This window comes from Hylobates moloch, unplaced genomic scaffold (genome assembly GCF_009828535.3).
Source record: "Hylobates moloch isolate HMO894 unplaced genomic scaffold, HMol_V3 SCAFFOLD_3, whole genome shotgun sequence".
Taxonomy (NCBI): domain Eukaryota; kingdom Metazoa; phylum Chordata; class Mammalia; order Primates; family Hylobatidae; genus Hylobates; species Hylobates moloch.
In genome coordinates this window covers 36,019,621-36,034,259 of record NW_026652278.1, presented here as the reverse complement: position 1 = coordinate 36,034,259, position 14,639 = coordinate 36,019,621, and the positions used below count along the sequence as shown (strand labels likewise).

Below are 14,639 nucleotides of genomic sequence, written 5' to 3'. Positions count from 1 at the left end.
GTCACGGATTGGTCGCGGCCGCGAGCGCAGCGGAGTGGAGCGCTCCGGGTCCCGGAGCCGGCTGTCTGAGGGATGGACGAGACGAGCCCACTAGTGTCCCCCGAGCGGGCCCAACCCCCGGACTACACCTTCCCGTCGGGCTCGGGCGCTCACTTTCCGCAGGTGCCCGGGGGCGCGGTCCGAGTGGCGGCGGCGGCCGGCTCGGGCCCCTCTCCGCCGGGCTCGCCGGGCCACGACCGGGAGCGGCAGCCACTGTTGGATAGGGCCCGAGGCGCGGCGGCCCAGGGCCAGACCCAAACCGTGGCGGCGCAGGCCCAGGCTCTGGCCGCTCAGGCCGCGGCGGCAGCCCACGCCGCTCAGGCCCACCGCGAGCGGAACGAGTTCCCGGAGGATCCCGGGTTCGAGGTGGTGGTGCGGCAGGCCGAGCTGGCCATCGAGCGCTGCATCTTTCCCGAGCGCATCTACCAGGGCTCCAGCGGAAGTTACTTCGTCAAGGACCCTCAGGGGGTGAGTGCGGGGGTGGAGACCGCTGCCGCGGTCTGGGGGCCGGCGGCGCTCCTGGGAAGTTGGGGGCTTCGCACAGCCAGAGGGAGAAGGGAGAAACTTCACAGTACCAGCCCCTGGCAGGATTTAGGGATGCCACTGAGGACTGGAGCTGGGGACGCTGTGCGGAATGGAGAAATAAATAAGAATCTACTTGGTGGGGGAGGAGTGAGCGGAAAATGAAAAGAGGAAATTGACCAGATACGGGCCGAGAGCTCGGCGGTGTGGTGGGGCTATCCGCCGCTGGACAGAGACTGCTTTCTAGTAGGGTACTTAGCTTCACACTACTGGGACTGCTATTCGATCGCCGACTTACAGATTTGGGGCTTTAGGCCTATTCTCTCTTTTTGGACCGACCGAACCAGTGTATCGCTGTTCACGGAGGAGGATGGGTGACCCATCAGGGGATGTGAGAATTCATTTCCAGCTTTCTATGTTGAGGATGTCCCCTGCCACCGTCCCAGCTCTTATTAACAGACATTGAAGAAAGAATGGGCGGACTCACCAGTTTCATCTGCCCTGGTTATTGCTCACTTCTGGGAAAGGGTTCAAATCCTTTTTGACGGCTCCAAAGTTTAGATAGAACTTGGAGTTTTAGAAACATGGGGCCATCAGCTACTTTTTCTTTCATTTCTCTCCCAGGGCGATCAACAGCCTGCTTTTCAACTAAGGCAGAATGTTTGCCGACCTTTATTTTGTCCCCTGCCTGTATATAAAGGAGGATGGTGATAGGATGGGGCATGGAGTGACCAGGGCATCTGAGAAGTGACCTTTATCCTTTTGAGAACTGCAGAATTTAAGAAATACCAAGTCTTCCCTGTTTTCAGGGAAGTTTCAGGGAAATTTTCAGGTGTGCTGGAATGGGTCATTGGAAAGATGTATTGTTATTTAAATTATGGGTGTAAAATTTCCTCAGATTTTCCCTGACATCTCTCCTGTGTGAACTCTTTAGATGGCCAGGGTGCTGTTTTAATAGGAGTCCTGAGTGGCCAGGACGGGCTGCTACTTGTAGCTCTTGGTTCGGCTCATTGAATGATCTAGTTATTCACTCAGAGTTTGAGTTGTCCCTGAATTAATCAAGAATTAGAGAACAATTCTGCCATCAACTCAGTTTCTCAGTTTACATAAACTGAGTTGGGGAAAGCTTTGCGAGTAATAAGTCTTTCGAAGTTTCTTTTTCTTTCTTTTTTTCTTTTTTTTGAGACAGAGTCTTGCTCTGTCGCCAGGCTGGAGTGCAGTGGCGCGATCTCGGCTCACTGCAGCCTCTGCCTCCCAGTTTCAAGCAATTCTCCTGCCTCAGCCTCCTGAGTGGCTGGGACTACAGGCGTGCACCATCACACCCAGCTAATGTTTGTATTTTTAGTAGAGACCAGGTTTCACCATGTTGGCCAGGATGGTCTCGATCTCTTGACCTTGTGATCTGCCCACCTCGGCCTCCCAAAGCGCTGGGATTACAGGCGTGCCACCGCGCCCAGCCTCCACGTTTCTTAAATAAAAGAGCTTGCAAGCTCAAGTGGGAACCATCATTTCTAGAAGCAAAGAAATATGAGTGCCCTGAGGTTTACATGTCAGCCAGATGTTTGCTTGCTTTCTTTCTTCCTTTCCTTTCCTTTCCTTTCCTTTCCTTTCCTTTCCTTTCCTTTCCTTTCCTTTCCCTTCCTTTCCTTTCCTTCCTTCCTTCCTTCCTTTTCTTGTCATTCTTTCTTTCTTAGAGAGAAGGTCTCACTCTGACACCCAGGCTGGAGTGCAGTGGTGCAATCTCACTGCTCACTGCAGCCTTGACATCCTGGGCTCAAGGTCCTCCCACTCAGCTTCCGAGTAGCTGGGACTACAGGCACGCGCCACCACACCCAGCTAAAAATTATTTTTCGTAGAGACAAGAGTCTCGCCATGTTGCCCTGGTTGGTCTCAGACTCCTGGCTTCAAGCAATGATCCTCTTGCCTCAGCCTCTCAAAGTGCTGGGATTACAGATGTGACCCACCATGTCTGTCCTTTTTTTGCGGGCAGAGGGTATTTTTAGTTTGTTGGCAAATGTAAGAAGGGGCTAAGATTATCTTTGATAGGTACAGGAGAAGGAGGAATATTTTTGTTTTTCTTTCATGACACTGTTAGAGCTGCATTGGAAGTGGGTTAGGTCAGCTGAGAAGTGAGCTGGTGCTTTGACAGATGGGAGTAATATGATCTCTTAATTCTACCTGGCAGGTAAAGTACTACCATCTCAGTATATAGGCCACAGAGAAGGACAGACCATAGGTATGTTACTTGGTGATTTAGGGATTCCAGTCTCTAAAATTTCCCGGCCACTATCCTTTCTCATAGGGGATGTCAAAACACAGATGCCCTGACAAAACTTTTTGATGTACTCATACTGCTTCCAGTGAAGAAAATGTGATTTAGAGCAAAGGGCACTTTCTAAATGCTTACGGTGGGTTAGACTGGCCCACAGACTTACTGTAGTTGGAATTGTCATCTTTGGCTCTCCTCCAAATGTATTTACTTTATTAAACAAATACTTACATAGCATTTACTATATTCCTTTAAGCGCTTTACAAATACTAACTCACTTAATCTTTATAACCACCCTTGGAGGTAGGTACTGTTATTATCCCCACAGGTGACAACACAAGCCCATGGTATAACTAATTTTTCCAAGGTCTCACACCTAGTAAGTGGTAGAGGCAGGATTGGGCCCAGGCGGGTTGGCTGTGGAATTCATGTTCTCACCACTGTCCTTTGCTCCCTCAGAGTCAGTCATCAGAATTTCCAGATTCTGGCCAGGCGCGGTGGCTCACGCCTGTACTCCCAGCACTTTGGGAGGCTGAGGCAGGTGCATCACTGGAGGTCAGGAGTTCAAGACCAGCCTGGTCAACATGGTGGAACCCCATCTCTACTAAAAATACAAAAATTAGTCGAGCACTATGGCAGGCACTTGTAATCCCAGCTACACAGGAGGCTGAAGCAGGAGAATCGCTTGAGCCTGGGAGGTGGAGGTTGCAGTGAGCTGAGATCGCACCACTGCACTCCAGCCTGGGCGACCGAGTGAGACTCCGTCTCAAAAACAAAACAAAACAAAAAGAATTTCTAAATTCTCAGCTACTATATTGGTTAGTATTGAATTTGACTATATGTGACAGATATTTTAAAATAACGATGACTTGAAAAAAGGTTCATTTACGCCTCATGTAAAAGAAGTTTATAGGCTAGCTGCTCAGGCATGCTCAGGGCTGGCATGACATTTCACTTTATTGGGGACATAGGGTTCTTCCTGCCAGCTGATCAGCCATCTTTAGAATGTGGCTTCTACTCCATGGTCCAAGATGGCCGCTCAAGCTGCAAACATCTTGTCTGCTTTTCAGTCAGTTGGAAGAAGGAAAGGGGGAGGGCGAATATGCCCCCATCCTTTAAGGCACTTTGTAGAAGTTGTAGGAGACTCTTCTACTTACATCCCATTGTCTAAAACTTAGCTGTAGTAGTGGCAGGGAACTGTAGTCTTTCTTCTTTTTTTGCCCAGGTAAAAATCATGGGTCTTGTGTCTAGGGAACAAGGGGGAACAGATTGGGAGAACCAGCACTTTCTGCGACAGCCACTTTTGGATCTTAGACAGTCTGAAAGATTCTTGAATATAACAGCCCTGGTCCCATTTCTCAATTTTGGATGGTTTCTGTCTCAGTGGGGTCCGGGAACAGATGGAGAATGCTAGATACACATTACCCCCCTCACTTACCTCCTTGTGCTTCAGGTCTCATGCTCACTCAACTGCAAAAGGATTTTTTGAGCTTTTTCTCTTTTGCGTGGAGTAATACTAGATTTCCACATTGCCAAGAATCATAGGACAGCATGTGACTCACTAGGTTAAGAGGATTAAATGACATATCACACATGAAAGCCCCAATGTAGTTCCTGGCACTTAGTGGGGGCAGCTCAATCACAGTGTTTTGGGTTTTGTTTTTAAAAACATTTCTACTAACTGCTGAATTAGGGTTCTTGGGGTACATGGCATCGAATAAGGCTGTAAGAGTTGGTAGATGGGGCGCCGTGGCTCACGCCTGTAATCCCAGCACTTTGGGAGGCTGAGGTGGGTGGATCACAAAGTCAGGAGATCAAGATGTTAGCATCCTGGCTAACATGGTGAAACCCCGTCTCTACTAAAAATACAAAAAATTAGCTGGGCGTGATGGCAGGCGCCTGTAGTCCCAGCTACTCGGGAGGTTGTGGTAGGAGAATGGCGTGAACCCGGGAGGCGGAGCTTGCAGTGAGCCGAGATCGTGCCACTGCACTCCAGTCTGGGGGAGACAGCGAGACCCCATTTCAAAAAAAAAAAAAAAGAGTTGGTAGATGATGCTTAAAATCTCAAGACCTACATGTATGACATACAAACTTGACTGCCTCTTAACGTTTTAGTAAAATAATTTTATTATATATATATTTTTGAGACAGTTTCTCACCCTGTCGCCCAGGCTGGAGTGTAGTGGCACAACCTTGGCTCATTGCAGCCTTGGCCTCCCAGTGTTGGGATTACAGGTGTGAGCCACTGTGCCTGGATGGTTTTATATATTTGGACATGCCCTTCCCTCCCTTTTGTAAGAATGAACTTGTAAATAAGGCTTCTCTACCTAAATAGCTAAATCAAGGACTGCTATTTTCATCCAACCTATACCATAGAATACAGCAGTTCTTAGAGTGTGGCCCAGGGATCTTGACCTCTGGGAATTCCTTTTTGGGGTCCACAGGTCAAAATTATTTTCATCATTAATTCTAAGATTTTATTTGCCTTTTTCATTCTCATTTACTTATGAGTGGAGAGTGGAGATTTCCAGAGACTACATGATGTGTGATATTGAAACAGATTGAATACTAAGATATGAGATATAGCCTTTATCCACATTAACAAATGCTTTTTGGAGTCCTTAATAATTTTTTTTTTTTTGAGATGGAGTCTCACTCTGTCGCTCAGGCTAGAGTGCAGTGGCATGATCTCGACTCACGGCAACCTCTGTCTCCTGGGTTCAAGCAATTCTCCTGCTTCAGCCTCCCGAGTAGCTGGGATTACAGGCGCGCCCACCACCATGCCCGGCTAATTTTTGTATGATTAGTAGAGACGGGATTTCACCATGTTGGCCAGGCTGATCTCAAACTCCTGATCTCAGGTGATCTACCCGCTTTGGCCTCCCAAAGTACTGGGATTACAGGCATGAGCCACTGCACCCAGCCTAATTTTTAAGAGTTTAAACTTTCTGAGACCAAAAAGTTTGAGAACTATCCACTTTACGAAACTTTAAGACTTATAAAATATCATTTCTGTATATTTCACTGTGCAATATGAATGATATGCTTGAACTGTCTTACGTTTTAGGTTCTTGGAGAAAGGACCTCTTTTAGCATAGCATGACACCCTCCTTCTTGTCACTGCTGGTTAGATATAGGAATCCCCCTGGGTTCCAGGTTCCAGTAATTTTTTGTTGTTGTTTGTTTGTTTTGTCTGTTGCCCAGGCTGGAGTGCAGTGGTATGATCTTGGCTCACCGCAACTTCTACCTCCTGGGTTCAAGCGATTCTCCCGCCTCAGCCTCCTGAGTAGCTGGTACTACTCAGTCTGGTCTTGAACTCCTGACCTCAAATGATCCACCTGCCTTGGCCTCCCAAGTGCTGGGATTATAAGTGTGAGCCACTGCACTGGGCTCAGTTTCCAGTAATTGGTTGTGGTATCTGACACCAGCTGGTGCATGCCTCTTGCTTTCTTGTGTGATTTGGTTTTTATTCCCAACTTCATGGACTGCTACTGCTTAAGCTATCTGTACCTCACCCCTCCTTTGTTAAAAGGGGAGATTAGTAAATGGGTGTTAAGAAAAGTTGTTTTATAATATTGGCATCAAACTGAAGCTCTCTCCTAGATATAATGAAGGAATTGAAAATCTATTAAAGAAGAGAAAAAACCACAAAAATCTATTAAAGAAGAAAGTGGATGGTGAGGAAAAATTAGGCAGTAGTCATTTTCTTTTCCAGCTAAATACTAGTGGGTGTCTTTCCAATATGAGTGGTTTTAGAGTTTGTTCTCCATGAACGAGGAGGGTATTCTTGATTATTCAGTAGCATAGTTGATTTTATGAAGTGAACATTGGAAATTAGGCCAGAGGCTATTTTACCTCTCTGTCTAGGAAAGCCACCAAATGCCTGCAGAATGCTTGCACATCATTCTCCACAGGCTAGGTCCTGAGCAAATGCTAACATAATTGAATTGAACTGAGGCCTACACTTAGTCCTGAAAGGCACTTGTCTCCCCTTCTGTCTGAATGCCCTTTTGTTCCTCCATTCTTCATACTCTAACATTCCCTCATTGATTAGTCCAGGCAGTATTCTTTAGTGAAACCCCTGTACTATTGCATAACCATAATTACTCATGCTTTTGGAGTCACTGAAATGCTTCTTATTCTCCTTATGGTAGAAGGAAATCAAGATGTTTGAGAGGTCAGTCTTTAAATGACACTTGACTGCAATCTTGGCCTTCAAGTTCTGCTTTCTTTTTTGTTGTTGTTGTTGTTTAATTTTTCTTTTTTAGAGATGGGGTCTTGCTCTGTCACCCAGGCTAGAGTGCAGTGGCATGCTCCTAGCTCACTGCAGCCTTTATCTCCTAAGCACAAGGGATTCTCCCCACCGAGTAGCTGGGACTACAGGTGCATACCACCACACTTAGCTAATTTTTTTTTTTTTTTTGAGATGGTATTTCGCTTATTGCCCAGGCTGGAGTGCGGTGGCATGATCTTGGCTCACTGCGACCTCCACCTCCCAGGTTCAAGTGATTCTCCTGCCCCAGCCTCCCGAGTAGCTGGGACTACAGGCATGTGCCACCATGCCTGGCTAATTTTGTATTTTTAGTAGAGATGGGGTTTCTCCATGTTGGTCAGGCTGGTCTCGAACTCCTGACCTCAGGTGATCCGCCCACCTTGGCCTCCCAAAGTGCTGGGATTACAGGCATGATTCCCGGCTAATTTTTAAAAATTAGTGACAGAGTCTTGTGGTATTGCCCAACCTGGTCTCAAACTCCAGGCCTCAGGCAGTCCGGCCTCATCCTCTGAAAGTGCTGGGCTTATAGGCATGAGCCACTATGCTCAACCTTTTCTGTCTTTAGGTATAAGTACTTACCAGTTGGCCTTAGCCCTGGTATTTTTCAGCCCCCAGTAGTAGTAGGAGTGTCTTGGCCTCCCTTTCATTGGGAACGAGCTTACTGAACTCCATAATGTGCCTCAGTTGAACTGACTGTTGCGTTCTGGGACATGCTTCAAGTTGCCTTTTGGTTTCCCTGTCCAGGTTCCGGAGGGTTACAGTGGACTCGTCAGTCATTCTCTGAGTTGTGAGCCTGTTGCTACTGCTGCTTTGTTATTCAGAGGCTGGGGTTCCAGGGGAGCAGAGACAGAGAAGACTGCTGAGGCCTCTAGCTAGCTGCTTTGGATAAGAAAGTAATTCTGAAGACTTAGGATGTGAATATATGCATTTTGCATTTGCCAGTAAATAAGTTAGTTTGTCTTTAAGAATAAATTGATTCTTTTTGGAGGGAGAAGGAGGAGTTCTGTATTTTTCTTGTCCTCTCAAATCCTTGGAAGGCATTTTTAAAGGAGCTGGCTTCAAGATCGACCAGTTATTGTTAGCAACATGGACTTAGCCAGTTCCTAATATGAGTACTGAGTTGGTGAAAGCAGATGGGTGTATGTTGTCTGCTGTGACCTGCTATTCAGGAAGTGACACCCACAGGAAAATGTCTTATGACCCAGACTAGTTTGAGTAGGCTGTGGGGTGAGGGGACAAGAAGAGTCATATGATATGAGGATGAATCACTTGGATAGCATATTTGCTTTTTTCCCTTGAATTACCAGTTTGGGGACTGGAGGGAATTAGATGAATGTAAAACAACCTCAGAGGGCTGACTGGCCTGTTGAAGAAAACACTCAGGAGGGAGGGCCATAGTTTCTAGGCATCCCATATTTCCAAAGACCTTAGAAGATTAAGTTACTGTCTGCTATAGAAGATGGGTTTAATCTGTGTGGCATCTCATGTCCTGGTTTCTTGCCTATCAGAATTACTTAAGAGGGCTTCATTCTAACCAAGTAGCAGAGTCTTTTTCCTGCTGTGATTTTTCTCTTTGGATAATAAGGCTGCGAGAGGAAATCCCTTCATCATTGATGAAGGAATTTCCTTAACCTCATTCCATAATAGCTTTTTTTTTTTTTTTTTTTTTTTTTTTTGAGACAGAGGCTTGATCTCGTCACCCAGGCTGGAGTGCAGTGGCGTGATCTCAGTTCACTGCAACCTCCACCTCCTGGGTTCAAGTGATTCTCCTGCCTCAGCCTCCCGGGTAGCTGGGATTACAGGTGCATGCCACCATGCCCAGCTAATTTTTATATTTTTAGTAGAAACAGGGTTTCACCATGTTGGCCAGGCTGGTCTCGAACTCCTGACCTCAGGTTATCCGCCCACCTCAGCCTCCCAAAGTGCTGGGATTACAAGCGTGAGCCACCATGCCCGGCCCATAATACCTTCTTTACTTCCTTCCAGTTGGTAAAGTTTTTAGTCTTTCTGTAATTGATGCAGAACAACAGTGTGCATATATGTAACTTTGGAAATTAGAGTTTATGGTGTTAAATTTCTGGCATACCACATACAGAAAGATCCCGTAGGATAAATAGGGCAGGGGTGCATGCAAAAAAAGAGAACATATAACCTGTGATAAGTTAATTCCTCATTTTTTTGGGGAAAGATTACTTTAGAGTGAACCCGCCTCCCGGGTTCACACCATTCTCCTGCCTCAGCCTCCCGAGTAGCTGGGACTACAGGCGCCTGCCATCACGCCCAGCTAATTTTTTGTATTTTTAGTAGAGACGGGGTTTCACCATGTTAGCCAGGATGCTAACATCTTGATCTCCTGACCTTGTGATCCACCCACCTCAGCCTAATGCACATTACGATATGTGCATTAGGATATTGTATTTTTCTGGAGGGCAGGAAGCAGTACCGTATTGGCATTAGATGCTGCCAGTGACTCAGCATCTACCACTGAATTGGCTTCTGTACCTTTTTTTTTTTTTTTTTTTAATGAGACAGGGTCTCGCTCGGTCGCCCAGGGTGAGGAATATAGTGGGGGCAATCTAGGCTCACCGCAACCTCTGCCCCATGGGTTCAAGTGATTCTTGTGCCTCAGCCTCCCAAGTAACTGGAATTACAGGTGTGCACCACCGCGCCCAGCTACTTTTTGTATTTTTAGTAGAGACAGGGTTTTGCCATGTTGGCCAGGCTGGTCTCAAACTCCTGGCCTCAAGTGATCCGCCCGCCTTGGCCTCCCAAAGTGCTGGGATTACAGGCATGAGCCCTTGTACCTGGCCTGCTTCTATATCTTGCTCCTAGAAATGTAGTAATCCATTTACCTTGTTTGTTTGAAGCACAGAGTTAGAGGTAGGTACTTATATGAGGGAAAAGAGATGGAGAAGAGGGATAAAGGAGCAAGGAAGAAAGAAAAGACTTAATATGTTCTTTGGCCACAACCCTTTCTAGCAGTGGGTCTCTTAGCTGCACACACGAGCTGGTGTCTTCCCCTTACCAACTGGGAGAAACCTGAGTCTGACTGTAAGTAGGAATTGTCTGCCTATGCCCTCTCATTTCTTTCTAGATTCCTGCTGACTTGGTCTGTGGGCTATTTCAGTCAACTTGGATTTAACATCCTCTTTTTCTTTTGTCTTTGTAGAGGATCATTGCTGTCTTCAAACCCAAGAATGAAGAGCCCTATGGGCATCTTAATCCTAAGTGGACCAAGTGGCTGCAGAAGCTGTGCTGTCCCTGCTGCTTTGGCCGTGACTGCCTTGTCCTCAACCAGGGCTATCTGTCAGAGGCAGGGGCCAGCCTGGTGGACCAAAAACTGGAACTCAACATTGTTCCCCGTACAAAGGTCAGTGACTCATCTCCAGGAAGCCTTACTGCCTGGCCACAGTTTTCCTGGGGCCTAAGCCCTGCTACATGTTAGTGGGACCTTGGGTCCAGTGGGGTCATTTATACCCTAGGTCTGGGTTCTCGATCTTTTTTCGGGAGGATGGCAGGCTTAGGCTCGTGATTTGATCATCTGATAAGGCTATCTTTTGAAGGATACACACACAACTTTGCGCATACAATTTTAGGAAATTCACAAGCTTCTACTGCATGTTTATGGCTCCCTTGGTCTTTGAATCCCAGCTAACCCCAAGCTAGTTAGAAACCTAGTGACTTTGTGGCTTACTCTCAGACTTCTGAGCCATCCCAGCATTTCGATACAGTCTAGGACTGGCTGATGACAGTTAAGCACTTCTGCAGGGTCTGACAAGGAAGACTTTAGGACAGGCTGAGGGTTAGAGCAATGGTCTGGCCTGAACCCTACAGGGAACTGACATGGAATTTTTCTTTTTTTAAAATTTATTTTATTTTTTTATTTTTTTATTTTTTTGAGACAGAGTCTCGCTGTCGCCCAGGCTGGAGTGCAGTGGCACGATCTCGGCTCACTGCAGGCTCCGCCCCCCGGGGGTTCACGCCATTCTCCTGTCTCAGCCTCCTGAGTAGCTGGGACTACAGGCGCCCACCACCTTACCCGGCTAATTTTTTTTGTATTTTTAGTAGAGACGGGGTTTCACTGTGTTAGCCAGGATGGCCTCGATCTCCTGACCTCGTGATCCGCCCGCCTTGGCCTCCCAAAGTGCTGGGATTACAGGCGTGAGCCACCGCGCCCGGCTTGACATGGAATTTTTCTAACTTATCTTTATGCTGTGGAATTTTGGGACTTGTCTGAACATATCAAAATAGGGGTGCCAGATCCAGGCAGACTCACACTTGGAATGGATTCATACACATCTTGTATGTGTTATAGACATAGTTGAGGTCTCCCCTCACCCCCACCTCCACCCCCACCAATATGCTTGAATACAGAATTTATTGCATAAAATTTCAGGGAGTTTACTGACACCAGGCTAAGAACCCCTGCACTACAAGGTATTCCATGAAACTCAACAAGGATTATGAGGGGAAGGAATCTACTGGTCAGCATATGAACATGTCCGGACACATCATTCACTGAGTACGTGGCTATCTGGGGTTTAGTAACAACTTAGGTGGAACTCTCATCTGATGCCCTGAGGCTGCTGAGTCATCTCAACAATCCTGGCTCTGTGCTTAGTTTTAACTAATCTATGCTAGTTTATTTAATTATTTACTAAATAACTAAGACTAAATTTATTTATTTATTAAATAACTCTTTGAGAATCTGATGAAACCTATAGACCCCCTTTCCAGAAAAAGTATATATATTTGCAATTATTGTTTTCTGGATAATTTTAGGGCAATGGTTCATAAACGTTGCAGTCTATCTGTTGACCCCCCAGCGAGCATGTCTCTAGATTAAAATCCCTCTGCTTAAAGTTTTCTTTTCTTTCTTATTTTTAGAGACAGGGTCTTGCTCTGTTGCCCAGGCTGGGGTGCAGTGGCACAATCACAGCTCACTGCAGCCTTGACCTCCCAGGCTCAAGTAGTCCTCCCACCTCAGCCTCTCAGGTTGGGACTATGGGCATGTGCCACCATGCCTGTTAATTTTTTTTTTTTTTTTTAATTTTTTGTAGAGACAAGGTCTCCCTGTTTTGCCCAGGCTGGTCTTGAACTCCTGGGCTCAAGCTATCCTCCTGCCTTGGCCTCCCAAAGTGCTGGGATTACAAATGTGAGCCACCATGCCCAGCCTTGAAGATTTCTTCACCGGTTTAGATAGCAGACTCTATGAGCAAAGAGATTGATCAGCAGATAGAAACTTCCCTTCCGTTTGAGAGGAAAATGTGACTATTGTGGATATTTAACCATGTCTGCTCCTTTGCTACTAAACTCCAAACAATTAGCCAACTAGTTTGTAAGTTGTAGAAGTCAGAGACCACTTCTGAAGATTTCCTCTCTCACTCTCAGCACCTAGCAAAATACTATATTTATAGTAAGCATTCATGAGATACCAGCTGAGTCAGTAAATGAATATCAAATCATGAGAAACAATACCAAAGTTCTCCCAACTTCAGGTCTAGCGAGAAAATGTTTGACCAGGCTTCTAGTTCCCATTTTACATCTAATTCACTGCCTGGCTTTGTACAGCTCATTCTTTCTCTTTATGCCTTACTTTTCCCTCTCTGTGCGGATAGTTTTACAGCATGCTTTGAACATCTTGTATGATAATTAATGTTCTTAAGTCTCCTAACCTGAAATGCTTCTACTAGGCTCCTCTTAGACTCTAGAAACTTTTAAATTCTCCTTGCTTATCACTCTGTAGTTTTCTTCCTTTACTAGGCAGATAGCAGACCGTGCCTGGCCCTATGCCTGCCTGCTCTGTTGGTGCTTCTGGAGTGTGGTGCCCAAGAATCAGAGGACTTGAGTTTGAATTCTTGCTCTGCAGTTTTTGATTTGTGTAACACTTGGGCAAGTCGTGTAACCTCCCTAGGCTCAGTTTCCTTACTGTAAAAATAGGGATATAAATAGTTCCTACTTTGTAGAGTGGCCATCAATATTACACAAGACAGCCTATATGAAGCACATAGCCGAGTGAGTGCCAGGCACAACGTAAACCCTCCATATGTTAGCCTGTGATATTTTTTATCAGCTATTCTAATCGTTAGTGTCACCCCCACAATCCCTTTCATCCCTATCTCTGGTCTTCCTCTTTCCCTGTTAGAGAACCTTCATGAGGCCTGAGGATCTTTTGCATCAGAAAGTCAGCAACAACCAAAATACTTGTCTTGGCTGGGCTTGCTGGCTCACGCCTGTAATCCCAGCACTTTGGGAGGCCTAAGTGGGTGGATCACCTGAGGTCAGGAGTTCGAGACCAGCCTGGCCAACATGGTGAAACCCTGTCTCTACTAAAAATACAAAACTTAGCTGAGCATGGTGGTGCGTGCCTGTAATCCCAGCTACTTGGGAGGCTGAGGCAGGAGAATCGCTTGAACCTGGAAGGCAGAGGTTGCAGTGAGCTGAGATTGTGCCACCACACTCTATCCTGGGCAACAGAGCGAGACTTGTCTTCCATGAGACTGAGATGAGACAGAACTTTGGAAGCTTAACATATAGCTGCTGGAGAATAGTAAGAGGACTCCTCTTCCTGTCTCCTCAACTCTTGTGACAGGATTCTATCCAGTTGATCGAGCGTCTGTCATTATAGAAACAGGGCTCACATTGCATTGGAACTTCAAATGGTAAGGCTCTAATTCTCACTCACTGGCTGTCTCTGCTCTCTGCTCCTATGAGGTTTCAGGTTATGATAGTTTCATTAGTCACGGGGAAAAAGTGGTTTATTAGGAAGAATGATAGAAAATAAATATGATGGGGGCAAAAAGGGATTTATGGCTTGAGAGAGCCAGGAGTTTCACTGTGGACACTGGCAAGGTAGCCTTAGGAAAGCTCTTTTTCCTTCATTCCTATGCCTGAGTTTTCTGATTTGTAAGGCAGGGAGTGCCTCCTACAGTACCATGCACATCCATTTTAGGTACTCTATTAATACTAGATGGTAGCATGGAGCGATAGATGAGAGGCAGTTATTTTGCCTCTCAGGTTCATGGGAAAAAAATAGTTATTTGTAATAAATTTTACAAGGTTTAGGAAAACACCTTTCTTGTAAGTTTGATTTTAGGTATTTACATGCTAAAACTCACTTGTTGCTGTCTCTGAAAGAAGCTTGTAACTCCTTCTTCATTTACTTAATAAATATTTAATGAGCATATGCCAGCTACTGTGTTAGGTGCTGTGGATGCTAATATAAATAAGATGTTCTCCACCTCCTCAAATCTCATTAGTTTTAAGGGAGGAGTTAGATATACAAATGGATAATTACAAGACAATGCGATAAGTGTGACAATAGATGCATATGTGGATTACAGTTATGTTACTGCAATTTGACTTAAATCAAGTATAATATTGATGGCCCATAAAAATTTTTTTTAGAGTAAGTAATGCATGCATCTAGTACAAAAATCAGAAGGCACATAGGGTAAACAGAGAAAAGTAATTCAGACTCCCTGCTACCCCTATCTCTTGGCCATTCAGTTTCCTTCCTCAGAGGCAGCCAGGATT

At 45.8% G+C, this 14,639-nt stretch overlaps 1 protein-coding gene across 1 annotated transcript in view; it reads left to right on the top strand.

Moving 5' to 3' along the window:
* PI4K2A (phosphatidylinositol 4-kinase type 2 alpha) overlaps positions 1–14,639 on the top strand; it is a 34,962-nt gene continuing 20,323 nt past the window's right edge. The window contains exons 1-2 of the mRNA XM_032135048.2: positions 1–507; positions 10,273–10,473. Coding sequence (XP_031990939.1) covers positions 73–507; positions 10,273–10,473 — 636 coding nt within the window. The 5' untranslated portion in view covers positions 1–72. The remainder of the gene's footprint in view (positions 508–10,272; positions 10,474–14,639) is intronic.